General features: G+C 45.5%; 2 protein-coding genes and 1 long non-coding RNA gene across 3 annotated transcripts in view; all 3 read right to left on the reverse strand.

Moving 5' to 3' along the window:
* Positions 1-13,052, reverse strand: part of LOC147645278 (serine/threonine-protein kinase pim-1-like) — a 39,088-nt gene extending 26,036 nt beyond the window's left edge. Inside the window, exon 1 of the mRNA XM_086874726.1 lies at positions 13,045-13,052. Within this exon, the coding sequence (XP_086730852.1) occupies positions 13,045-13,052 (8 nt within the window). The remainder of the gene's footprint in view (positions 1-13,044) is intronic.
* LOC147645273 (uncharacterized) overlaps positions 1-25,998 on the reverse strand; it is a 268,783-nt gene that overhangs the window by 161,033 nt on the left and 81,752 nt on the right. Inside the window, 1 exon segment of the mRNA XM_086874765.1 lies at positions 13,761-14,148. Within this exon segment, the coding sequence (XP_086730891.1) occupies positions 13,761-14,148 (388 nt within the window).
* LOC147645279 (uncharacterized) lies at positions 14,279-15,354 on the reverse strand. The gene is made up of 3 exons (XR_015282430.1): positions 15,163-15,354; positions 14,622-14,711; positions 14,279-14,446 (listed from the first exon to the last, which is right to left on the reverse strand). It is a non-coding gene; the product is annotated as an uncharacterized LOC147645279 (long non-coding RNA).

The raw sequence follows: 25,998 nt of genomic DNA on the forward strand, positions 1-25,998 counted from the left end.
GATTTTGTGGAAATTAGTGGGGATATTGTGGGATGTTTCCGGAATTTGGTGGGGGTTTGAGAACATTTAATGAATTTTGTGGGATGATTTTGAATTTTGCAGGATATTGTGAAGATTTTGTAGGAGTTTTGTGGAAATTTATGGGATTTTCAGGAGACATGAAGGGTTTTGAGGTGTTTTCTTAGATTTTGTGGAAATTAGTGGGGATATTGTGGGATGTTACTGGAATTTGGTAGGGTTTTGAGAATCTTTCTGCAATTTTTGTTGGAGTTTTTTCTGGAATTTGGTGAGATTTTGAGGAGACGTGAAGAATTGTGGAGGATTTTTGTTAGATTTTGTGGAATTTTGTGGAGATTTGGTAGGATGTTTCTGGAATTTTGTGGAATTTTTTTGTACTGTTGCGGAATTTTCTGTTATTTTGTGGGATTTTGAGGAGACATGAAGAATGTTGAGGGATTTTTTTAGATTTTGTGGATATTTGTGGGGATATTGTGTGATGTTTCTGGAATTTGGTGGGGTTTTGAGAACATTTAATGAATTTTGTGGGATTTTTCTTGAATTTTGTAGTATATTGTGGAGATTTTGTATGAGTTTTGTGGAATTTTAAAGGATTTTCAGGAGACATGAAGGATTTTGAGGGATTTTTCTTAGAATTTGTGGAAATGTGTGGGGATATTGTGGGATGTTTCTGGAATTTGGTGGGGGTTTGAGAACATTTAGGGAATTGTATGAGATTTTTCTACAATTTGGTGGGATTTTTCTTGAATTTTGTAGTATATTGAGGAGATTTTGTGGGAGTTTTGTGGAATCTTGAAGGATTTTGAGGTGACATGAAGAATTGTGAGGGATTTTTCTGAAATTTTGTGGAAATGTGTGGGGATATTGTGGGTTGTTACTGGAATTTGGAGGGTTTTCAAAACATTTAGGGAATTGTATGGGATTTTTCTGCAATTTCTTGGGATTTTTCTTGAATTTTGTAGGATATTGGGGTGATTTTGTGGGACGTTTGTAGAATCTTGAGGGATATTGAAGAGACTTGAAGAATTGTAAGGGATTTTTCTTAGATTTTGTGGAATTTTGTGGAGATTTGGTAGGATTTTTTTGTTATTTTGTGGGATTTTTTTGTACTGTTGTAGAATTTTCTTTTATTTTGTGGGATTTTGAGAAGACATGAAGGATTTTGAGGTATTTTCTTAGATTTTGTGGAAATTAGTGGGGATATTGTGGGATGTTTCCGGAATTTGGTGGGGGTTTGAGAACATTTAATGAATTTTGTGGGATGATTTTGAATTTTGCAGGATATTGTGAAGATTTTGTAGGAGTTTTGTGGAAATTTATGGGATTTTCAGGAGACATGAAGGGTTTTGAGGTGTTTTCTTAGATTTTGTGGAAATTAGTGGGGATATTGTGGGATGTTACTGGAATTTGGTAGGGTTTTGAGAATCTTTCTGCAATTTTTGTTGGAGTTTTTTCTGGAATTTGGTGAGATTTTGAGGAGACGTGAAGAATTGTGGAGGATTTTTGTTAGATTTTGTGGAATTTTGTGGAGATTTGGTAGGATGTTTCTGGAATTTTGTGGAATTTTTTTGTACTGTTGCGGAATTTTCTGTTATTTTGTGGGATTTTGAGGAGACATGAAGAATGTTGAGGGATTTTTTTAGATTTTGTGGATATTTGTGGGGATATTGTGTGATGTTTCTGGAATTTGGTGGGGTTTTGAGAACATTTAATGAATTTTGTGGGATTTTTCTTGAATTTTGTAGTATATTGTGGAGATTTTGTATGAGTTTTGTGGAATTTTAAAGGATTTTCAGGAGACATGAAGGATTTTGAGGGATTTTTCTTAGAATTTGTGGAAATGTGTGGGGATATTGTGGGATGTTTCTGGAATTTGGTGGGGGTTTGAGAACATTTAGGGAATTGTATGAGATTTTTCTACAATTTGGTGGGATTTTTCTTGAATTTTGTAGTATATTGAGGAGATTTTGTGGGAGTTTTGTGGAATCTTGAAGGATTTTGAGGTGACATGAAGAATTGTGAGGGATTTTTCTGAAATTTTGTGGAAATGTGTGGGGATATTGTGGGTTGTTACTGGAATTTGGAGGGTTTTCAAAACATTTAAGGAATTGTATGGGATTTTTCTGCAATTTCTTGGGATTTTTCTTGAATTTTGTAGGATATTGGGGTGATTTTGTGGGACGTTTGTAGAATCTTGAGGGATATTGAGGAGACTTGAAGAATTGTGAGGGATTTTTCTTAGATTTTGTGGAATTTTGTGGAGATTTGGTAGGATGTTTTTGTTATTTTGTGGGATTTTTTTGTACTGTTGTAGAATTTTCTTTTATTTTGTGGGATTTTGAGGAGACATGAAGGATTTTGAGGTATTTTCTTAGATTTTGTGGAAATTTGTGGGGATATTGTGGGATGTTTCCGGAATTTGGTGGGGGTTTGAGAACATTTAGGGAATTGTATGAGATTTTTCTACAATTTGGTGGGATTTTTCTTGAATTTTGAAGTATATTGAGGAGATTTTGTGGGAGTTTTGTGGAATTTTGAGGGATTTTGAGGTGACATGAAGAATTGTGAGGGATTTTTCTGAAATTTTGTGGAAATGTGTGGGGATTTGGTGGGATATTTCTGGAATTTGGTGGGGTTTTGAGCAATTTAATGAATTTTGTTGGATTTTTCTTCAATTTTTGGAATTTTTCTAAGATTTGGTAGGATATTGGGGTGATTTTGTGGGAGTTTTGTGGAATTTTGAGGGATTTTGAGGTGACATGAACAATTTGAGGTTTTTTTTAGATTTTGTGGAAATTTGTAGGGGTTTTGTGGGATGTTTCTGGAATTTAGTAAGGTTTTAAGAAGCTTTCTGCAATTTTGTTGGAGTTTTTTCTGGAAACTTGGTGTGATTTTGAGGAGACGTGAAGAATGGTTAGGGATTTTCTTAGATTTTGTGGAATTTTGTGGAGATTTGGTAGGATGTTTCTGGAATTTTGTGGGATTTTTTTGTACTGTTGTGGAATTTTCTGCTATTTTGTAGGATTTTCTGGAGACATGAAGGATTTTGAGGTGTTTTCTTAAAATTTGTGGAAATGTGTGGGGATATTGTGGGATGTTTCTGGAATTTGGTGGGGGTTTGAGAACATTTAGGGAATTGTATGAGATTTTTCTGCAATTTGGTGGGATTTTTCTTGAATTTTGTAGTATATTGAGGAGATTTTGTGGGAGTTTTGTGGAATCTTGAGGGATTTTGAGGTGACATGAAGAATTGTGAAGGATTTTTCTGAATTTTTGTGGAAATGTGTGGGGATATTGTGGGATGTTACTGGAATTTGGTGGGGTTTTCAAAACATTTAGGGAATTGTATGGGATTTTTCTGCAATTTCTTGGGATTTTTCTTGAATTTTGTAGGATATTGGGGTGATATTGTGGGACGTTTGTAGAATCTTGAGGGATATTGAAGAGACTTGAAGAATTGTGAGGGATTTTTCTTAGATTTTGTGGAATTTTGTGGAGATTTGGTAGGATGTTTTTGGAATTTTGTGGGATTTTTTTGTACTGTTGTAGAATTTTCTTTTATTTTGTGGGATTTTGAGGAGACATGAAGGACTTTGAGGTATTTTCTTAGATTTTGTGGAAATTAGTGGGGATATTGTGGGATGTTTCTGGAATTTGGTGGCGTTTTGAGAACATTTAATGAATTTGGTGGGATTTTTCTTGAATTTTGCAGGATATTGTGGTGATTTTGTAGGAGTTTTGTGGAAATTTATGGGATTTTCAGGAGACATGAAGGGTTTTGAGGTGTTTTCTTAGATTTTGAGGAAATTAGTGGGGATATTGTGGGATGTTACTGGAATTTGGTAGGGTTTTGAGAATCTTTCTGCAATTGTGTTGGAGTTTTTTCTGGAAACTTGGTGTGATTTTGAGGAGACGTGAAGAATTGTGGAGGATTTTTGTTAGATTTTGTGGAATTTTGTGGAGATTTGGTAGGATGTTTCTGGAATTTTGTGGGATTTTTTTTTACTGTTGTGGAATTTTCTGTTATTTTGTGGGATTTTGAGGAGACATGAAGAATGTTGAGGGATTTTTTTTGATTTTGTGGAAATTTGTGGGGATATTGTGGGATGTTTCTGGAATTTGGTGGGGTTTTGAGAACGTTTAATGAATTTTGTAGTATTTTTCTTGAATTTTGCAGGCTATTGTGGTGATTTTGTAGGAGTTTTGTGGAAATTTAAGGGATTTTCAGGAGACATGAAGGATTTTGAGGGATTTTTCTTAGAATTTGTGGAAATGTGTGGGGATATTGTGGGATGTTTCTGGAATTTGGTGGGGGTTTGAGAACATTTAGGGAATTGTATGAGATTTTTCTGCAATTTGGTGGGATTTTTCTTGAATTTTGTAGTATATTGAGGAGATTTTGTGGGAGTTTTGTGGAGATTTGAGGGATTTTGAGGTGACATGAAGAATTGTGAGGGATTTTTCTGAAATTTTGTGGAAATGTGTGGGGATATTGTGGGATGTTACTGGAATTTGGAGGGTTTTCAAAACATTTAGGGAATTGTATGGGATTTTTCTGCAATTTCTTGGGATTTTTCTTGAATTTTGTAGGATATTGGGGTGATTTTGTGGGACGTTTGTAGAATCTTGAGGGATTTTGAAGAGACTTGAAGAATTGTAAGGGATTTTTCTTAGATTTTGTGGAATTTTGTGGAGGTTTGGTAGGATGTTTTTGTTATTTTGTGGGATTTTTTTGTACTGTTGTAGAATTTTCTTTTATTTTGTGGGATTTTGAGGAGACATGAAGGATTTTGAGGTATTTTCTTAGATTTTGTGGAAATTAGTGGGGATATTGTGGGATGTTTCTGGAATTTGGTGGCGTTTTGAGAACATTTAATGAATTTTGTGGGATTTTTCTTGAATTTTGCAGGCTATTGTGGTGATTTTGTAGGAGTTTTGTGGAAATTTATGGGATTTTCCGGAGACATGAAGGGTTTTGAGGTGTTTTCTTAGATTTTGTGGAAATTAGTGGGGATATTGTGGGATGTTACTGGAATTTGGTAGGGTTTTGAGAATCTTTCTGCAATTGTGTTGGAGTTTTTTCTGGAAACTTGGTGTGATTTTGAGGAGACGTGAAGAATTGTGGAGGATTTTTGTTAGATTTTGTGGAATTTTGTGGAGATTTGGTAGGATGTTTCTGGAATTTTGTGGGATTTTTTTTTACTGTTGTGGAATTTTCTGCTATTTTGTAGGATTTTCTGGAGACATGAAGGATTTTGAGGTGTTTTCTTAAAATTTGTGGAAATGTGTGGGGATATTGTGGGATGTTTCTGGAATTTGGTGGGGGTTTGAGAACATTTAGGGAATTGTATGAGATTTTTCTGCAATTTGGTGGGATTTTTCTTGAATTTTGTAGTATATTGAGGAGATTTTGTGGGAGTTTTGTGGAATCTTGAGGGATTTTGAGGTGACATGAAGAATTGTGAGGGATTTTTCTGAAATTTTGTGGAAATGTGTGGGGATTTGGTGGGATATTTCTGGAATTTGGTGGGGTTTTGAGCAATTCAATGAATTTTGTTGGATTTTTCTTCAATTTTTGGAATTTTTCTAAGATTTGGTAGGATATTGGGCTGATTTTGTGGGAGTTTTGTGGAATTTTGAGGGATTTTGAGGTGACATGAACAATTTGAGGTTTTTTTTAGATTTTGTGGAAATTTGTAGGAGTTTTGTGGGATGTTTCTGGAATTTAGTAAGGTTTTAAGAAGCTTTCTGCAATTTTGTTGGAGTTTTTTCTGGAAACTTGGTGTGATTTTGAGGAGACGTGAAGAATGGTTAGGGATTTTCTTAGATTTTGTGGAATTTTGTGGAGATTTGGTAGGATGTTTCTGGAATTTTGTGGGATTTTTTTGTACTGTTGTGGAATTTTCTGCTTTTTTGTAAGATTTTCTGGAGACATGAAGGATTTTGAGGTGTTTTCTTAGAATTTGTGGAAATGTGTGGGGATATTTGGTAGGATGTTTCTGGAATTTGGTGGGGGTTTGAGAACATTTAGGGAATTGTATGAGATTTTTCTGCAATTTGGTGGGATTTTTCTTGAATTTTGTAGTATATTGGGGAGATTTTGTGGGAGTTTTGTGGAATCTTGAGGGATTTTGAGGTGACATGAAGAATTGTGAGGGATTTTTCTGAAATTTTGTAGAAATGTGTGGGGATATTGTGGGATGTTACTGGAATTTGGTGGGGTTTTCAAAACATTTAGGGAATTGTATGGGATTTTTCTGCAATTTCTTGGGATTTTTCTTGAATTTTGTAGGATATTGGGGTGATATTGTGGGACGTTTGTAGAATCTTGAGGGATATTGAAGAGACTTGAAGAATTGTGAGGGATTTTTCTTAGATTTTGTGGAATTTTGTGGAGATTTGGTAGGATGTTTTTGGAATTTTGTGGGATTTTTTTGTACTGTTGTAGAATTTTCTTTTATTTTGTGGGATTTTGAGGAGACATGAAGGACTTTGAGGTATTTTCTTAGATTTTGTGGAAATTAGTGGGGATATTGTGGGATGTTTCTGGAATTTGGTGGCGTTTTGAGAACATTTAATGAATTTTGTGGGATTTTTCTTGAATTTTGCAGGATATTGTGGTGATTTTGTCGGAGTTTTGTGGAAATTTATGGGATTTTCAGGAGACATGAAGGGTTTTGAGGTGTTTTCTTAGATTTTGTGGAAATTAGTGGGGATATTGTGGGATGTTTCTGGAATTTGGTGGCGTTTTGAGAACATTTATTGAATTTTGTGGGATTTTTCTTGAATTTTGCAGGATATTGTGGTGATTTTGTAGGAGTTTTGTGGAAATTTATGGGATTTTCAGGAGACATGAAGGGTTTTGAGGTGTTTTCTTAGATTTTGTGGAAATGTGTGGGGATATTGTGGGATGTTACTGGAATTTGGTAGGGTTTTGAGAATCTGCAATTGTGTTGGAGTTTTTTCTGGAATTTGGTTGGATTTTGAGGAGACGTGAAGAATTGTGGAGGATTTTTCTTAGATTTTGTGGAATTTTGTGGAGATTTGGTAGGATGTTTCTGGAATTTTGTGGGATTTTTTTGTACTGTTGTGGAATTTTCTGTTATTTTCTGGAATTTTGAGGAGACATGAAGAATGTTGAGGGATTTTTTTAGATTTTGTGGAAATTTGTGGGGATATTGTGGGATGTTTCTGGAATTTAGTAAGGTTTTGAGAACGTTTAATGAATTTTGTAGTATTTTTCTTGAATTTTGCAGGCTATTGTGGTGATTTTGTAGGAGTTTTGTGGAAATTTAAGGGATTTTCAGGAGACATGAAGGGTTTTGAGGTGTTTTCTTAGATTTTGTGGAAATATGTGGGGATATTGTGGGATGTTTCTGAAATTTGGTGGGGGTTTGAGAACATTTAGGGAATTGTATGAGATTTTTCTGCAATTTGGTGGGATTTTTCTTGAATTTTGTAGTATATTGAGGAGATTTTGTGGGACTTTTGTGGAATCTTGAGGGATTTTGAGGTGACATGAAGAATTGTGAGGGATTTTTCTGAAATTTTGTGGAAATGTGTGGGGATTTTGTTGGATATTTCTGGAATTTGGTTGGGTATTGTGCAATTTAATGAATTTTGTTGGATTTTTCTTCAGTTTTTGGAATTTTTCTAAGATTTTGTAGGACATTGGGGTGATTTTGTGGGAGTTTTGTGGAATTTTGAGGGATTTTGAGGAGACATGAACAATTTGAGGTATTTTTTTAGATTTTGTGGAAATTTGTGGGGGTTTTGTGGGATGTTTCTGGAATTTGGTAGGTTTTTAAGAAGCTTTCTGCAATTTTGTTGGAGTTTTTTCTGGAATTTGGTGTGATTTTGAGGAGACGTGAAGAATGATTAGGGATTTTTTTAGATTTTGTGAAATTTTGTTGAGATTTGGTAGGATGTTTCTGGAATTTTGTGGAATTTTTTTGTTCTGTTGTGGAATTTTCTGGTATTTTGTGGGATTTTGAGGAGACATGAAGGATTTTGAGGTATTTTCTTAGATTTTGTGGAAATTTGTGATGATATTGTGGGATGTTTCTGGAATTTGGTGGGGTTTTGAGAACCTTTAATGAATTTTGTGGGATTTTTCTTGAATTTTGCAGCATATTGTGGAGATTTTGTAGGAGTTTTGTGGAAATTTATGGGATTTTCAGGAGACATGAGGGGTTTTGAGGTGTTTTCTTAGATTTTGTGGAAATGTGTGGGGATATTGTGCGATGTTTCTGGAATTTGGTGGGGTTTTCAGAACATTTAGGGAATTGTATGTTATTTTTCTGCAATTTCATGGGATTTTTCTTGAATTTTGTAGGATATTGGGGTGATTTTGTGGGAGTTTTGTGGAATTTTGAGGGATTTTGAGGTGACATGAACAATTTGAGGTTTTTTTTAGATTTTGTGGAAATTTGTAGGGGTTTTGTGGGATGTTTCTGGAATTTAGTAAGGTTTTAAGAAGCTTTCTGCAATTTTGTTGGAGTTTTTTCTGGAAACTTGGTGTGATTTTGAGGAGACGTGAAGAATGGTTAGGGATTTTCTTAGATTTTGTGAAATTTTGTTGAGATTTGGTAGGATGTTTCTGGAATTTTGTGGGATTTTTTTGTTCTGTTGTGGAATTTTCTGGTATTTTGTGGGATTTTGAGGTGACATGAAGTATTTTCAGGTACTTTTTTAGATTTTGTGGAAATTTGTGGGGATATTGTGGGATGTTTCTGGAATTTGGTGGGGTTTTGAGAACATTTAGTGAATTTTGTGGGATTTTTCTTGAATTTTGTAGGATATTGGAGTGATTTTGTGGGATTTTCGTAAAATCTTGGGGGATTTTGTAGTGACATGAAGAATTGTGAGGGATTTTTCTTAGATTTTGTGGAATTTTGTGGAGATTTGGTAGGATGTTTCTGGAATTTTATGGGATTTTTTTGTACTGTTGTGGAATTTTCTGGTATTTTGTGGGATTTTGAGGAGACACGGAGAATTTTGAGGTATTATTTTAGATTTTGTGGAAATTTGTGGGGATATTGTGTTATGTTTCTGAAATTTGGTGGGGTTTTGAGAACATTTAGGGAATTGTATGGGATTTTTCTGCAATTTCCTGGGATTTTTCTAAGATTTTGTAGGATATTTGGGTGATTTTGTAGGAGTTTTGTGGAATCCTGAAAGATTTTGAAGAGTCATGAAGGATTTTGAGGTATTTTCTTATATTTTGTGGAAATGTGTGGGGATTTTGTGGGATATTTCTCGAATTTGGTGGGGTTTTGAAAACATTTAATGAATTTTGTGGGATATTTCTGGCATTTTTTGGGATTTTTCTTAGATTTTGTAGGATATTGGGGTGATTTTGTGGGAGGTTTGTGGAATTTTTTAAGGATTTTGAGAAGACATGAACAATTTGAGATATTTTTTTAGATTTTGTGGAAATTTGTGGGGATATTGTGGGATGTTTCTGGAATTTGGTGGGGTTTTGAGAACATTTAGGGAATTGTGTGGGATTTTTCTGTGATTTTGTGGGATTTTTCTTGAATTTTGTAGGATATTGAGGAGATTTTGTGGGAGTTTTGTGGAATCTTGAAAGATTTTGAGGTGATATGAAGAATTTTGAGGTATTATTTTAGATTTTGTGGATATTTGTGGGGATTTTGTGGGATTTTTCTGGCATGTGGTGGGATTTTTCTTAGATTTTGTAGGATATTGAGGTGATTTTGTGGGATTTTTGTAGGATCTTGAGGGATTTTGGAGAGACTTGAAGAATTGTGTGGGATTTTTCTGAAATTTTGTGGAAATTTTTGGGGATTTGGTGGGATATTTCGGGAGTTTTCTGGGATTTTTTTGTACTGTTGTGGAATTTTCTGGTATTTTGTGGGATTTTTAGACTTGAAGAATTGTGAGAGATTTTTCTTAGATTTTGTGGAAATTTGTGGGGATTTTGTGCGGTGTTTCTGGAGCTTTGCTGGGGTTTTGAGAAAATTTAGGGAATTGTGTGGGATTTTTCTGCCATTTTGTGGAATTTTTCTTGAATTTTGTAGGATATTGAGGAGATTTTGTGGGAGTTTTGTGGAATCTTGAAAGATTTTGAGTTGACATGAAGGGTTTTGAGGTATTTTCTTAGATTTTGTGGAAATTTGTGGGATTTTTTGGGATATTTCTGGCATTTGGTAGGGGTTTGGGAAGATGTAGGGAATTTTTTGGAGATTTTTTTCTGCAAATTTGAGTGATTTTGAGGGGACTTGAAGAATTGTTATGGATTTTTCTTAGATTTTGTGGGAATTTTGTGGCTATGGCGGGATGTTTCTGGAATTTGCCAGGGTTTTGAGAACATTTAATGAATTTTGTGGGATTTTTCTTGAATTTTGCAGGATACTGGGGAGATTTTGTAGCAGTTTTGGGGAAATTTAAGGGATTTTCAGGGGACATGAAGAATTTTGAGGTATTTTTTTCGATTTTGTGGAAATTAGTGGGGATATTGTGGGATGTTTCTAGAATTTGGTGGGGTTTTCAGAAAATTTAGGGAATTGCATGTGATTTTTCTGATATTTTGTGGGATTTTTCTTGAATTCTGTAAAATATTGAAGAAATTTGGTGGTAATTTTGTGGAATTTTGAGGAATTTTGAGGAGACATGGGGAATTTTGTGGTATTTTTCTAGATTTTGTGGAAGTTTGTGAAAATTTGGTAGGATGTTAGTGTAATTTTGTGAGGTTTTGAGAATATTTCTGCAATTGTATTGGAGTTTTTTTCTGGAATTTTGTTGGATATTTTATTGATTTTTTGGAGATTTGTGGAGATTTTGTGGGATGTATCTGGAATTTGGTAGGGTTTTCACAAGATTTCTGCAATTTTGTGAGATTTTTCTGCAATTTTGTGAGATTTTTCTGCAATTTTGTGGGATTTTGAGGAGACTTGAAGGATTTTGAGGTATTTTCTTAGATTTTGTGGAAATGTGTGGGGATTTTGTGGGATGTTATTGGAATTTGGTAGGGCTTTGGGAAGATTTAGGGAATTTTCTGAGATTTTTTTCTGGAATCTTTAGGGATTTCGTGGAGACTTGACAAATATTGTGGGATTATTCTTAGATTTTGTGGAAATTTTTGGAGATTTTGTGGGATTTTTCTGGAATTTGGTAGGGTTTTGAGAATATTTCTGCAATTTGGTGGCATTTTTTTCCAGAATTTTATGGGATTTTGTGGAGACTTGAAAAATTTTGACGGATTTTTCTTGATTTTGTGGAATTTTTAGAGATCTGGTGGGATGTTTCTGGAATATGGTAGGGTTTTGAGAAGATTTAGGGAATTTTGTGGGATGTTTATGGAATTTTGTGGGATTTTTGTGGAATTTTGTGGGATTTTGATGAAACGTGTAGGAGTCTAGAAATGCCGGGACATTCCTCTGTCTATTCAATTATTTAAAGAATATATGAATCATATATAATATTGACAGAAAGGCTTCCAAATATCCCTGAGCAAGCCAGAGTTTGTTAGAAATGTAATAGAAAGTAGAAAAACGTTTCTTTTAACACTGTGGTGAAAATATATATTTTTAGAGGGTTTCACATGTGGAGTAAAGATGAAAGAAAAAAGGTGTAGTTTTTAATTTTTCTTCTTCCTTCTTCTCCATGCTTCTGCAGTTTTTAGAAGCACAAAGAATGATCGGTTTAGAGTTAGTCGCACTTTTAATTACATGAGTAGATCTAGAAAACCTATTTGTTGAGATATAATAACAATACGCGTGTCTGTAGTTAATAGGGTAAAAATTGGTATAAAGGTGAAAAGACCGCGTGGTTCGGGGCCATTTTGTATCATTAGAACGAGATGAGCCAGGCTGTGGTGATTTAAGCTTGTGCAGCTCGTCTGGATAGACCTGCCAGGTTTTTGTAAGGATCCTTCAATAAACACCAGAAACCAGAATCTAATGAGCCCGGGAGTTTTCTTCGAATGTTAAGGACTGAGATAAGTGGGACTCCCCATGAGGGAGGATCCCAGAGTAATTCAGCCCAAAGGAAGCTGAGAGACTAGAAAAAAGTTATATCCACAGGGAATTCAGCACAAAGGAAGCTGAGAGACTAGAGAAAAGTTATATCCACAAAAAATTCAGCCCAAAAGAAGCAAAAAGAGAAAAGTTACACCAATCCCCATCCCACCCATCCTGCCCCACCCAATGCCCATCTCACCCCTCCTGATCTGCATCCCACTTCACCCAATCCCCTTCCAACCCCATTCCACCTGATGCCTTCAGAAGGCTGACCTAGAACAGAGGCTGGATAGAGTTAAGAATAAAGTTTATTAGAAGGCCTTAAAGGATACACCTTGGGCAGTACAAGAGCCTGGCCAGAGCTACACCCAGGACTGACCAAAAATGGTCACAAAAATGGACAACTCATCATGAGGTCTCACATTTTTAGAAGTTTAGGTCCATCTGGACATTGGGGCTCATTGTGCAGTGACAGCTTCAGATGATGAAGTCCCATCCTTCTTGTTTTCTCTCTTCAGTCCACCCTTGTTCATGCTTTTGGGCCTGAAACTTCTTATGACTGTCCTTGGTATCAAGCTAGAAAAGGAATTGTTTTGTCTACCTACTCTGTGAAGAGAGCTCACTAACACTTAATAGGAAGTTCAAAACTACAAACCTAGGCAGTGCAGAATATGAAAAATAGGAAAGCTAAAACTTAAGGCATCACATGCTGAGGGGCTGTGGAATGCAGTAATTTTGGTGTGGGATTGAGTAGATTTCAATGGCACTGAGTGGTTTAAAGGTGATAGATCGAACTCTCTCATCTCCTTGAGTGCCAAGAAATGGAGACAACTACACCAAATGCCTCCAAAACCCTCCCATGTACATCCCTTGTCGCCCTGAAAACTCAGCTTCAGAGCTTGTTGACATAGTTTCTAAAGAACTTTCCCAGGATAGAAACTATAAACATAGATACTTGTGCATTCCTTCTGTTAGACGTCTCTTGATGGACATGTCTTACGGCCAGTGTGGTTAGAAAGGGGCTATCCTGACTACCCAATACCTGGCCATGGTCAGAAAGCTATAAATTGTGAGAGAAGAAATAAAGTTCATTTCTTCTTCATCATCTCTTGAGCTGTGTCCGTGTGACTTATTTCGTGTCCGACAGCGACGCTCCATGAATCCCAGATTCCCCTGAAGCACCGGTAAATGTGAGGTTTTAGATGCCTTTGATGAATTTGTAGACTTTTATTCCAATTTTATCTGTTTTAAAGGGATGAAGATGAATCAAAAGATAGAACCAAAATAAAATGACCACCAGCCCAGTGTCTTCCCAACACAGATCACTGGGAACGTGGGTCATCAGGGGTCTGCCCAATGCGCATCCTCTGGTGGGGGATGGAGCCAGGGAAGTGCACGAAGCTCTTCCTGCACTTGGGGCACTCACAGGGCTTCCCTTACCAGTGCCTCTGTTGGTGTCTGGTCAAGGTAGAGCTCCTGGAGAAGCTCTTCCCACACTGGGGACACTCATAGGGCCTCTCCCCTGTGTGGATGCGCCGATGCCTGATGAGGGTGGAGTTGTGCTTGAAGCCCTCCCCACAGTCGGGGCAGCGGAAGGGCCTCTCATCCGTGTGAATCCGCTGGTGCACGAGGAGATCAGAGCTGGTCTGAAACCTCTTCCCACACTCGGGACACTCGTAGGGCCTCTCCCCAGTGTGGATCATCTGATGGATGATCAGCTGGGACCTCCGGCTGAAGCCCTTCCCACATTCCCCACACTCATAAGGGACGTTCCCTAGTGTGGATCCTCTGGTGTCTGGTCAGGTAGGAGCTGTTTCTGAAGCTCTTCCCACATTCCCCACACTCGTAGGGCCTCTCCCCAGTGTGGATGCGCTGGTGCCTGATGAGGGTGCAGTTGTGCTTGAAGCCCTCCCCACAGTCAGGGCAGCGGAAGGGCCTCTCATCCGTGTGAATCCGCTGGTGCCTGAGGAGATGGGAGCTGATCCGAAACCTCTTCCCACACTCGGGACACTCGTAGGGCCTCTCCCCAGTGTGGATGCGCTGGTGGATGATGAGTTGGGAGCTGAAGCTGAAGCCCTTCCCACATTCCTCACACTCGCAGGGCCATTCCCCAGTGTGGATCATCTGGTGGCGGATCAGGGTTTTCCTCTGTCTGAAGCTCTTCCCACACTCCAAGCACTTGTAGCGCTTCTCCCCATCCTGAAGCTGCTCATGGACCACCAGCTCAGAGCCCCGGCTGGATCTCTGGCCGCCTTCCCGGCACAGGGTGGGTCTTTCCTCCTCAGAGCACCCTGGGATGGGTTTGGAGCCCCTCCTCCTGAGGGATCTCCATGGCTTTTCCTCCCCATTGGATTCCTGCATTGTGGAGCTGCTCAAATCAGCCTCTTCCACGAGGTTGTGCCAAGGGGATTTGTCCTCTCTGGTCTCCATCCTCAGCTCCTTGTCTGGGGGAGCAAGGACAAGGAGAGGATGGGATTTGCCTCCGTGCCAGAGGGAAGGGGAAGGAGATCCCCCCAGTGCGTCCCCAGCAGGACGGCGTCGGCAGCGGGGTTGTCCTGCAGCCGGGGGCCAGGCTGGGCTGGGAGATGGAGCAGGAGAGAGGGGGAAAGGGGCACTGACTTCCTCCTCACCTGTCTGGGTGTCCTGGGGCATCTTCCTCTTCCTCACAGCCTCCTCCTCCATCTGGACAAGGTTTGGGAATGGGAAATCCTGGTTTGAGGAAAAATACAGTTCATGAGAACATTGGAATAGGGGGTTCCTCCTGCCCAAGTCCATCTTTAGAAATCACAAGCTACCCATAAAAACCTCCAAAACATCAAGATTCAGCCCTGAAAATGTCTCCCAGGAGTTCCCCATCTCTGGTCTTTCCCCTTGGTGTTCAGAGGTTCCCCCCATCCCAGCTGCTGGGGGTCACACTTGTATTGGGGGTCCCCTGTCTACTCGGTCCCTGCCCTCCCCAGGCTGCTGGAAGTGCCAGGAATCTGAAAAGTTCCTCCTGTTCCCATCTCTTCACTTAGTGATGCTGGGACCCCCTGAGGTCCCCCCAAGGGGCATTTTCCACTCAGCTTTGGAGTTCTTCTTTCTCCAATCATCCCCCCCAAAAAACCCAACCCAGGGATCCCCCAGGATATCTGGGCTGAGCTCCCCCTTCCTCGGTCACCTGTGGAATATGGGGGTGGATGATCCCACAGGCGAGGGGCTGTGAATTCAGGGAGTGCTCGACCTTGAGGTTCCTTCTTCTTTCCATGATATTCCTTTGTCCCTTTTCTTCCTCCCGCTCCTCCTCTTCCATCCTTCCTCCTGCTTCTCCTCCATAACCCCACCTCCTTCACCTACTTCCATCCCTTCTCACTCTCCTTCTTCCTCCCTCCTCTTCCATCCCTCCTTCTCCTCCCCCAGGAGCAGTGACACCCTCGGTGCCCCGTTCCCAAACCCCTCACAGCCCACGGCAGGAGCGGGGATGGAGCCGGGACAGGTCGGGATGGGCAGCGCGGGGCTCTCCGCTGCTCCCACCTGCTGGGGACGGGGGGAACCCGGCCCGGGGAAAAGGAGAGGGAAACTGGGAAAATTGGGGGCTGCAGATCCAACCTGGGGCTGGCTGGGGACCCTGGCTGGGGACTGCCAACCCTTGGGGTTCCTCTGGGGAGATGTGGGAGAGGGGAACGCAGAGAGGGCTGGGGGATCCCAGGAGTGGCAGCACTGGCAGGGACTGGTTTGTACTGGGATCATCCTGGCAGTGGCTAAGATTGCACTGGCTGTGTACTGACATCATCCTGGGATCATACTGGGATCAGACTGCCAGTCAGTAGGAGCCTCCAGGGGGCAACTGAGACCAGGCTGTGAGGAACTGGGAATATGCCCTGCGCTCCCCAGAACCCCGGCATCGCCCCCCATAAGTCCCATGTGTCCCCCAGACCCTTCAGGATCCCCGAGTGCCCCCTCAGTGCCCGTTCGGGACCCCCCAAAGTGTCCCTGGATCCCCGAATGCTCCCGACCCCACAGATTCCCCTTCCAGCCACTGCTGGGAATTCATCTCCCATCATCCCACAACACAGTTCCGCGCCCAAACCTCCTGCCGTGCCCCGCACCCTAAAGCGCCCGGTCACAGCTCCCCAGGCTCCCCCCAAGTGCTCCCGAGCCGTATACATTCGCCCCGAGCACCTGCAGCCACGGCTCGGACGCAAAAATATACTCCAAGGGCCTCCCCACACCGCCAAACGCACCTTCCGAGCCACTTCCGGGACTACAGCTCCCATCATGCTCCGCGGCGCCCATAGAGCGCTATTCCAGCCGGGACTTCATCTCCCGTCATGCCCCGCGCCTCACCGGAACCTATTGGAGCTGCGCCTTCAACTCCCGTGATGCTCCGCGGCCCCACTAAGCCGTATTATACCGGCGCCTACAACTCCCATCATCCCCCACGACCCATAGATTCCCTGTTACAGCCCCCCAAGTGCCCGCCCGGACCCCGAAGGGCCCCCAGATTCCCCTCCCTGACCTCCAAGTGCCTCCCTGGACCCCCAAGTGCTCCCCCGAACCCCGAATTGTCCCACAGAATCCCCAAGTCCCCCTCCAAGTGCCCACCCGGCTCTCCCAAGTGCCCTCCAGACCCCCAAGTTCTCTCTAAATTCCCTACCCAGACCCAAAACTGCCCCAAATGTTCCCCAGAAAAGTCTCCATGGACCCCAAAGTGGCCCCTTTTACCCTGTCTGAGAATAATTTAAAAATGATGATCAAAGGACTAAAAATAGGAATAATGAGCATAAAGGGGGTGAAAGAGTGGTCAATTAATTAAAGAAGGGGATTGTGGTACTTAGAAGCAAGGATCAATAACGGGTTTCGTTCCTAAAAATGTATCAATTCTTTTATAAAAATATAAAAAATAGGTTATAAAAATACAGAATAATATTATTATAAAAATTAAATTTTTATTAATTAATTAGATTTTAATGATAAAGAAAAGTTGATAAATATTTTCAATGTTTTGGGATGTCAGTCCCAGGTGGGCGATGTCAGACATGCTGAGGCTCGGGGTGAGGAGCAGGTTGTCCAAACAGGGGCAGCCCACAGGGGGCTCATTCTTCTCTGTGACCAGACCTCCTCAGGAGACATTCAGCATCAAGATCACTTGGGGAATGCTTCTGTCACCTCTTCTCTCAACTAGAAAATAAAAAAATACACCCTTGATTTAAAAAAAAAAAAATGTGGTGGATTTTCAAATCTTCCTCCTTAACAGAGCTCCAAACTGACTCCAAGCAGATGCACAAACTTTGGACTTGAAGACAATGGAAGGAAGAGAAAGAGCCTCCGAGGCTTTCTGTATTTTAATGAAACCCAGGGTGGATTTGGGGCTGAGTCCAGGACCCTCAGGCACTGAGAGAAGGTTGAAGGTGCTGCTCAAGGAGTCAGAAACAAAACTCCAAGTCCCTTGGAGCATCCCTGGGCCCCACTGACTGCCGGCTCCTGGCACACTCAGCCATGGCATGGTCCAGTCTCACGCTGGGACACCTCCTGCACCAAAATTCTACCCTGGCAGGGACTTTTCTTTCTCCTCCCCTCCAGGCTGAACCTGCCAAGCTGCACTTTGGGGAGGTTTCCTTCTCTTGCCACTGCCAAGGAAAGCTGTGTCTCCTGCTGTTCACAGACAGAGAAGAGCTGCTGGGGGATGTGGTGGTTGGAGGCTGCCTGGGGTACAGTGGCCATGAAATCATCGAGTTTTGAAATATTCTGTGAAAGAAGGAGGGGCATCAACAAAACTCCTACACTGGACTTAGGAAGAAGAGACTTCAGCCGATTAAGGATGCAGATTTGGGGAGTACTAAATCAGCTACTGAGTTTTTAAGGGAAACAGTCTTTTAAAACAAAGGATTCCAGGAAGGATAGACACACTTCAAGAAAAAAGTCTTGAAGGAGCAGGAACAGCCTGTCCCTCTGTGACAAAAAATGAGCTGGTGAGGAAAATGACCGGCCTGGGTGGACAGGGAGCTTTTGGAGGAACTCAGGGAAAAGATGAGAGTGCATCACCTTTGGACAGAGGGGCAGGCAACTCAGGAAATGTTTAAGGATGTCATTAGGTCATGCAGAAAGAAAAGTAGAGAGGTGAAAGTTCAATTAGAGCTTAACCTGGCTGCTTCTGTGAAGGATAATAAATATGTGTTTATAAATACATGAATGGCAAAAGGAAGGCTATGGACAACCTCCATTCCTTATTGGGGGGGATATGGTTACCAAAGATGAGGAAAAGGCTGAGGTACTTAACTCCTTCTTTGCCTCAATTTTCAACATTAAGACAGGATTTCCTCAGGACAAGTGTTCTCCTGAGCTGGTAGATGGGGACGGGAGCAGAACAGCCCCCTGTAATCCAGGAGGAAGCAGTCAGAGACCTGCTGAGCCACTCAGATGCTCACAGGTGGATGGGATGGGATGGGATCCATGCTAGGGGGATGAGGGAGCTGGTGGATGAGCTCCCCAAGCTGCTCTCCATCATTTCTCCTCATCAGTCCTGGCTTACTGGGGAGGTCCCAGAGGACTGGAGGTGCCAGTGTGAGCCCATCCCCAAGAAGGGCTGGCAGGAGGCTCTGGGGAACTGCAGGCCTGTCAGCCTGAGCTCGGTGCCTGGTGAGGTTTTGGAACAGATCCCCTTGAGTGCCATCACACGGCACCTCCAGGATGGCCCAGGGCTCAGACCCAGCCAGCGTGGCTTTAGGAGGGGCAGGTCCTGCCTGACCACCCTGATCTCCTTTTATAACCAGCTGACCCGCCTGGTGGGTGCGGGAAAGGCTCTGGATGTGTCAAGCTGGACTTGAGCAAGGCCTTGGACACGGAGAGCCGCAGCATTCCCTGGAAAAGCTGCAGCCCACGGCTTGGACAGGAGCACTCTTTGCTGGCTGCAGAACTGGCTGGAGGCCGGGCCCAGAGAGTGGTGGGGATGGTGCTGCATCCAGCTGGTGTCCAGTCCCTGGTGGTGTCCCCAGGGATCTGTGCTGGGCCCAGGCCTGGTTAATATCTTCACTGAGGGTCTGGCTGAGGGGGTCGAGTCCAGCACTCACAAATTGCAGATGACACCAAGCTGGCTGCGAGTGGGGATCTGCTGGAGGGCAGGACAAGGAGACACAGCCTTGAGCTGCACCAGGGCAGGTTTAGGCTGGACAATAGGAAGGAGTTCTTCCCAGAAAGGCTGATTGGGAATTGGAATGGGCTGGCCAGGGGGAGGTGGCAGAGTCGCTGTCCCTCTCCAGTGGTCTGGGGGAGTGACATCAATCTCTGTGCAATAACTGCTTTTGCTTTAAAACAATTGCTTCAAAATTGCTTCCTATTACACCCTGAGTGTCTGTGCTGGTTTTGTATTAGTTGATACTTGGTGAGGAGCGAAGAAGTCACCCATGCAAATGTTTATTCTAGGAGGGAGCTGCTAAGAGCTTCCTCTGTGCTTAGCAAAACCAATAGCTGGCTGGCTCTGAGAACTGACAACCTACTAAACCATTTAAAAGCTGTATCCTCCTGTGTGAAATCCACAATTTAAAGACAGGCAAGCCCAGGAAAGCTCTCTGTTGTTTCCAGCTGTGAAGAGTTAACTGGGTGCTGGTCAGGCCGGCCCTGCTCCAGCCTGGCCTGCACCGAGCCGGGCTCCGCCAGGCCCCGGGAGCGGCTCTGGGCTGGGCCAGGCCCCTTCACCGCGGCCCGCGCGGCCCCAGCGGCTGCCGGGCACAGGGAGGGGAAGCCATCGGCCCGCAGCTGGGATTGAAGGGAGCAGGGGCCTGGGACCAGCCATGTGGGCAGAACAGCCACGACTGTTCTGGCCGGGCCCCCTGAGATCTTGGCACAGCCCCAGCGCTGCCTGAAATCCATCACCGTGACTGCTTCGGCCACTGCCCGGCAGAAACCATCATGAGCATCTGCAGGTCTGGGTGAGATATTAACTCCTTCTGTGCACAGATGAGACCTGCAGACCTCCATCCTCCCCTTGGGTGAGAGGAAAGGACAGAGTGAGAGACTAATGCCACAAGTATGGTAGGCTACACCTGTCTTCATGTATCATTGAATTAGAGAAAAAACTCTCTCCAGGGCAAATTATGCAACACTTTGCCTCACAATCCATCAGCCTTAATTACAATGAGAGGTAGATCCGAATTACAATCCAATTAGAACAACTCAACATGGTGTGAATGGCAAGAAGAATTTGCTTGACAACAGATGAATATGTCCCACTCAAGAATGAACAAAATCTGCCTTTACTTGGAAGAAAGGAGACATGGAGCAATGCAGTATTTGGGTTTTATCCAGTGATAAATGGGGCAAGAAGTTGTAACAACTCACCTGTTTTACAGAACACAAGTACTGATAGAGCAAATAGTGCACCCACATTGAAGGGATCTTCAGGACGTTCCTTTATTTCTTAACAAGGAATGGGCAGCAAAATGCTGGCATTTATCTGAACTGGAAGCCATGTTCCTCTCCTCTTTCTCCTTGAGCACACTGTTCTCTGCAGACTTCACTGTGCAGCCCATCAATCCTCTCTTGGCCAACAGCTAAATGGCACAACTACCAAAACACAGGTGCCAGCATCATCACCCCAGCATTATTCCAGCACTGCTTTGCTGGTGCACAGGTGCACAGAATGGCTTGGCTTGGAAGGGACATTTAAAGGCCATCTAGTCCAGTGCCCTGCAGAGAGCAGGGACACCTTTAGGTGAGGTTGCTCAGAGCATGAGCTTGAATGTCAGCAGGGATGGATACCTACCTCTCTGGGCAACCCGTGCCAGGGTTTCAAAACTCACAGTGTAAAAAACGTCTTTCTTACGTCTAGTCCAAATCTACCATCTTTTAGATTGAGAACATTCCCCCTCAGTCTTGTCACAATGGGCCCTACTAAAAATTCTGTCCCGTCTATTTTACAAGCCCCCTTAAAGTACTGAAAGGGAGCAATCAGGTCTATGTGGAGCCTTCTCCCTTCCAGGCTGAACACCCCCAGCTATCCCAGCCTGTCTCCAAAGCAGAGGGGCTCCAGCCCTCAGAGCATTTTGTCCCTCCTCTGGACCAGCTCCAACAGGACCATGTCCTTCCTGTGCTGGGCACCCAGAGGTGGATGCAGTACTCCAGGTGGGCTCGCACCAGAGCAGAGGGGTGGTGGAATCACCTCCTTCAAGCTGCTGGGCAGCCTCCTTCGGGGGCACATGGCTGGCTCATATCCAGCCTCTCTCCTTGCAGCAGCCACAAGTCCTTCTCAGCAGGGCTGCTCTCCATCCCTTCATCCCCCAGCCTGTGAGATCAGCTGGGCTGGGACCCTGTCATAGCCCTTGGACAGAGCTGCTGGGCAGGATGAGCTCCCTAGTGAAGGAGGCAGATCCCACTCCCCACACAATTCCACCGTGGCCATGAGGTCACAGCAGCCTGTGGGGTGACAGTAGCTGAGGTGACAGCAGGCTCTGAGGTCACAGAGGTCCCAGAGCCCCGTGGTTGCCCAGCACCACAAGGACCGAGCAGTCAGTCCTTGACCACGACTGTTGTGGCAGCAGCGGCAGCGGCAGCAGCGGTGCTGACATTGGGACAGCGGTGTCAGGACAGTGGTGGCAGCAAGAGCTGCAGGACTGGCAGTGGGCAAGGCACCATGGCCTTTGCTCTGCGCCTCCTCCTCCTGCTCCTCCTGGCAGTGGCCCTGCCTGACAGGGCTGTCCAGGCTGCTCCGTGGCGAGCAGGGCGAGCAGGTGAGCCGGCGGCCTGGCTTCCCTTTCCCGGGACAGTGCTCCCTTCTCCCTGGGAAGTGTTGGGGATGGTTTTCCCCAGGGCTTTAGGGAAGGTTTCCTCTGTGGGAGGGACAGAGGCCTCAGGGGCCCTGGTCTGGTCCCACTGCCCTTCCAGAGATGTTGCACAGGGCCTGCAAAGAGGGTGGAGAGTGCCCAGAGCTAGCCCAGAGCTCCCCAGGCCCCTCTGCAGCTTTGGCCATGTCCACTGACATCTGGCACCCACAGCCTTACCCATTCACCTTGCAGTGCCCAGTTCCCTAAAACAGAATGGGATCCCAGCACACCATGGAATGGTTCTGATCTGTGCTCCCTTCTAGATTGGGATCGTGACATGGAGTACCTGAAAGCCCTGGCACATAATGGTTTGAGATCCATGGAGAATGTTGGAGGCAAGTTCTCAATGTCCCTTTCTGCACAGAACAATCAGTGTCAAGGTGGCAAGAGCTCACTCATGTGCCATTTCCCTTGAGAGTCTGAAGGTTGATGGATTCTGGAAACCTCGCCCTGCTCCCTTCTGGAGCCCTGAGTGATCCCACAGCATTGCTGTCAGTGGGAGGAAGGAGCGTTTAGCTGTCAATCCTCTTCCCATGTTTAATGCCAGTGTCACCTTCCGTGTGCCCTGTGCAGCCACGGAGAAGAGCAGAGAGGGAAGGGGCCAGGCCCAGGGCTGTGCCCCAGGGCTGTGACTTGTGTGGCTTCTTTCTGGCCCCAGGGAATCTGAGATGCTCCTGCTCCAGCTGCCAAGCCCTGGCCCTGCCTGGGGCTCTGTTCATAGCTGCTGGCAGCTCCAGGGAGTCCTTTCTCCCCTGACTGCCATGCAAGGGGCTCCTTCCATCCCATTGTGGGGCCACTGCAGGCACGTGGTCCCCCTGCTCCTGCTCCTGAGTGGAAGGTGGAGATGAGGGAGTGCCTTGGAGGGCACCAATCACCCAGGTGCACTCACTGCCACTCTGGCCTGAAGAAGAATCTTCAGCAGTGTCACAGGAGCTGTTCTGTCCTGCCTTTCTTTGCAGATGAACCTGATGATGAGGATGATCTGGATTCCCCGTCCATATCAGTTACTGAGCCTGATGATGAGGAAGATTATGAGGGTAAGTGAAGGCCTTTCCCCCTGGGAGAGCTGCCAGCTCAAGGCTCGGCCCGGGCGGCATCGCTGCAGGTGCCAGGACAGAGCCGTGCACGTGTGTGCCCTCGTCCTGTGTGATCCCCTCACTGCTCCTGAGGCTCAGTGCTGCCTGTACAGAAGAGATGAGAGAAGCTTCTGTGGCTGTTGAGTCACAGTGTGTCTGCAGGGAGGACTTTCCCAGCTCCTGAGCTGGATTCTGCAAGCAAGCCCAGCTCCCATCACAGGGGTGTGGTGTGTCCCTGCTGACCCCACAGGCTGAGCACTGGTTCTGTGGGATCCATTCCTGGGAAATGCAAATACTTTATATTATGGTCCCCTGAGAAGGAAGAGCAAACCTATAGGAGATAGTAATGTAGCAATGGGAGAACTCAAATATCTGGACATAATCCTGAAAGATCTGGAGGGACACTGTGGTGGGTCTGCATCCCTCAGCCTTCTCCTGAGACTCAGCAGCTGGGGGCTTTCTCTGCACATCTGGACACACCATGCCCGGCACAGCAGGAAGGGATCCATGTCAGCCTCACTGCCCCACTGCTGCTTTCATGCCCTGCAGGGCTGTTTCCCAGGCTGGCCTGGCTGCAGCTTCTCCCCAGCCTCTGCAGGAAGGCATTTGGCATCAGCTGTCAGGGAGCCCAAACTGCACCATGGGCCACGCACACCTTGAGACCCCCTGAAAATTTCCAGTCTTGGGCTAGTTCAGGTTTAGGGTCTGTTTGGAAGAGGGGTGGTCCAGGATCATTTCCAAAACCGTGGGCATTTTCCTGATCTTTATCCATGTGTTTGGCAAGTACTGCCTGGAGAAGACCAGCACAGAGAAATTGTGCCATTCAAGCTCAGGGGGTTGAGCAGTCTTGTGCCAAGGGGTGGCAAGGTGCCTGCAGGCCCCAGCTCTGGGGGAAACAGAGAATGTCCTGGCCTTATCCAGCGTGCTGCCAGCTCAGCCGTGGAGCACAGCACAGGCTCACGCTGCCCATTGCCCCCACAGATGCAGCCGGCACCACAGCACGTGCTCAGAACATCTGGGAAAGCATGAGAAGAGTTTTCTACCAGGGAACACATGGTTTGATTAAGTTAATGGCCATTGTGGCTGGTGGAGCACTTTTCCTGATGGCGTGCTGTGCCGGAATCTGGTATTGCTGGAAGACAAAACGGTGAGTGTTTTCCTGATCTCGGCCTCCAACAGCTTCTTGAAAGGCTGCTCATAGCCAGGAAACATTCCCAGTGAGGCTGCTGTGGACTTGTGGCTAGTCCTTGGTTGCCCAAAACACTCTGCTGAGAGTTCTGCTGCTGCCCAGGGCTTTCATTGGCCTCTTAATTGCTGGGCCTTGTCCTGGGGAGCCCGCTGGGGCTGCAGCCAGTGCTGGCTGCCACTGAGGCTGCCTGGCCAAGAGCAGCCCCAGGAGCAGCAGGCAGAGGCAAAGCAAGGTGGGCAGGAGAAAGAGCAGGGACGAGATTGTCCTTGAAAGGCAGAGGCGCTCTGGGGCCTGCTCCTGGCCAGGGACCCTGCCCAGAGCCATCCCCTGCTCTCCAGGGCCTTGAGGGGCAGCTGTCCAGCTGGGCCAAGCTGTGCCAGCAGCTCCAGCCCTGCTGGGGAGCCTTGGCAGCTCTGGGCCCTGCTGTGCAGGAGGGTCCCTGTGTGCCAGCGGCAGCTGGGGGCCTCAGCCGCCTCCTCTGTCCACAGGAGCACCTCTGCAGCTTCAGAAGAGCAGCCAAAGACTTTGGTCTCTGAGAAGCTGCATCTGTCATCCCCGCTCTTCACATCTGTCCCCATGTGCCAAGCTACATCTGCATCCCCATCTTGAGGGCATCCCAAGACCCCCACCTCCCATGCGAGACCCTCTGCCCCTGAGCCCCCTGGCCCTGGTCCCTGCCAGGACTGAAACTGGGCAGCCCCTGTGCAGCAGAGCAGGGGTTGGCCCATGCTTTTTGTTCTAATAAAGAGATGGAGCTGTCACCCCAGTGTCTGGCTGGTACCACCAGCAAAGCCCACACTTCACCAGCCCTGGCTGAGCTCCATGTCCAGGAACAGCCGGGGGTGCCCACGGTGCGGGCAGGCAGGAGCCAGGCAGGGGCTGCCGTGACCAGCGGTGGGGCCCTGAGGGGCTGGGGGAGCCCATGCTGAGCGTCCCTGGGCTGTGAGGGTACATTTCCTTCAGTGGCATCACCTGGGCCTGCACCTCATGAGGCACACAGGGAAAATTTGGGCTCTCTCCTGAGGTGTGCAGGGATCCCCCATGAGGAGTGCAGTGGAGTTAAATTGAGAGGGTTTTTTACTCTTCTCAGCACAGCAAATGGGACAGTCTTGGCTGAGGTTTTGCAAAGCTGGGAGGAAGCCTCTTGTGAGCCCTGGGGCCCGGCCTGTGGGCACAGCGGGCAGGCAGAGCCCATCCCTTGAGGCCAGTCCGGGCTGCTCGGGCCGGGCCGGGCCAGGTGAGCCGGGCCATTCTCTGGGGCACAGGAGGCACCTGGGGCTATAACTGAGGCTGTGGCTTCTCACCCTGAAGGGAGACTGGCTCTGTTGGTTCAGAGGGCACAGCTTAGATCCCAGTTACCTTTGTAAACCTGCTGGCAAAGTGTCTCCATTCTAGAAGACAGGTGTCTGCTAGGGAGGGCAGGGGCCTCCCCTGGAATGAAAGTGTAGACCCCCTCCCTCTGAATTATTATAATTCTGAAATCAAGGGGCCTTTAGGCAGAGATCTGGGGGCAGAAATAACAGTTCTTTACTAGTATAACCAGGCAAACAAACAACATTAACTACAGCATTAACAAGAAAACAGAACCAGGGACCCCGTGACAGCTTTCTCGGCTGAGACGGGATGGAGGAGAGGCTTTGTTTCACAAACCCCTCGGGCGGGCAGTCCCGGTGCTCCTGCAGGGCTCTGAGGAACACTCAGCTGGAACAGCAGGGATGAGCTGAGATCCTGGGCCGGTGGCTGAGGTGGATCAGCAGCTCCGCGGCGGTGCCTGGCACTGCCACACGTCCCGGCAGGACAGGGGGTGTGAGGCCACCAACAAAGAGGGGAGAAGGAGAAGCAGCAGCAGCACCGTCTGGGTGATGGCAAAATTCCCTTCTCCCCACCGCAGCAGCTCCGTGCCCAAATATGTCTTTCCCCAAAGCTGAAGAAAG

Source organism: Cyanistes caeruleus, unplaced genomic scaffold, assembly GCF_971803275.1.
Source record: "Cyanistes caeruleus unplaced genomic scaffold, bCyaCae1.hap1.1 HAP1_SUPER_30, whole genome shotgun sequence".
NCBI lineage: Eukaryota > Metazoa > Chordata > Aves > Passeriformes > Paridae > Cyanistes > Cyanistes caeruleus.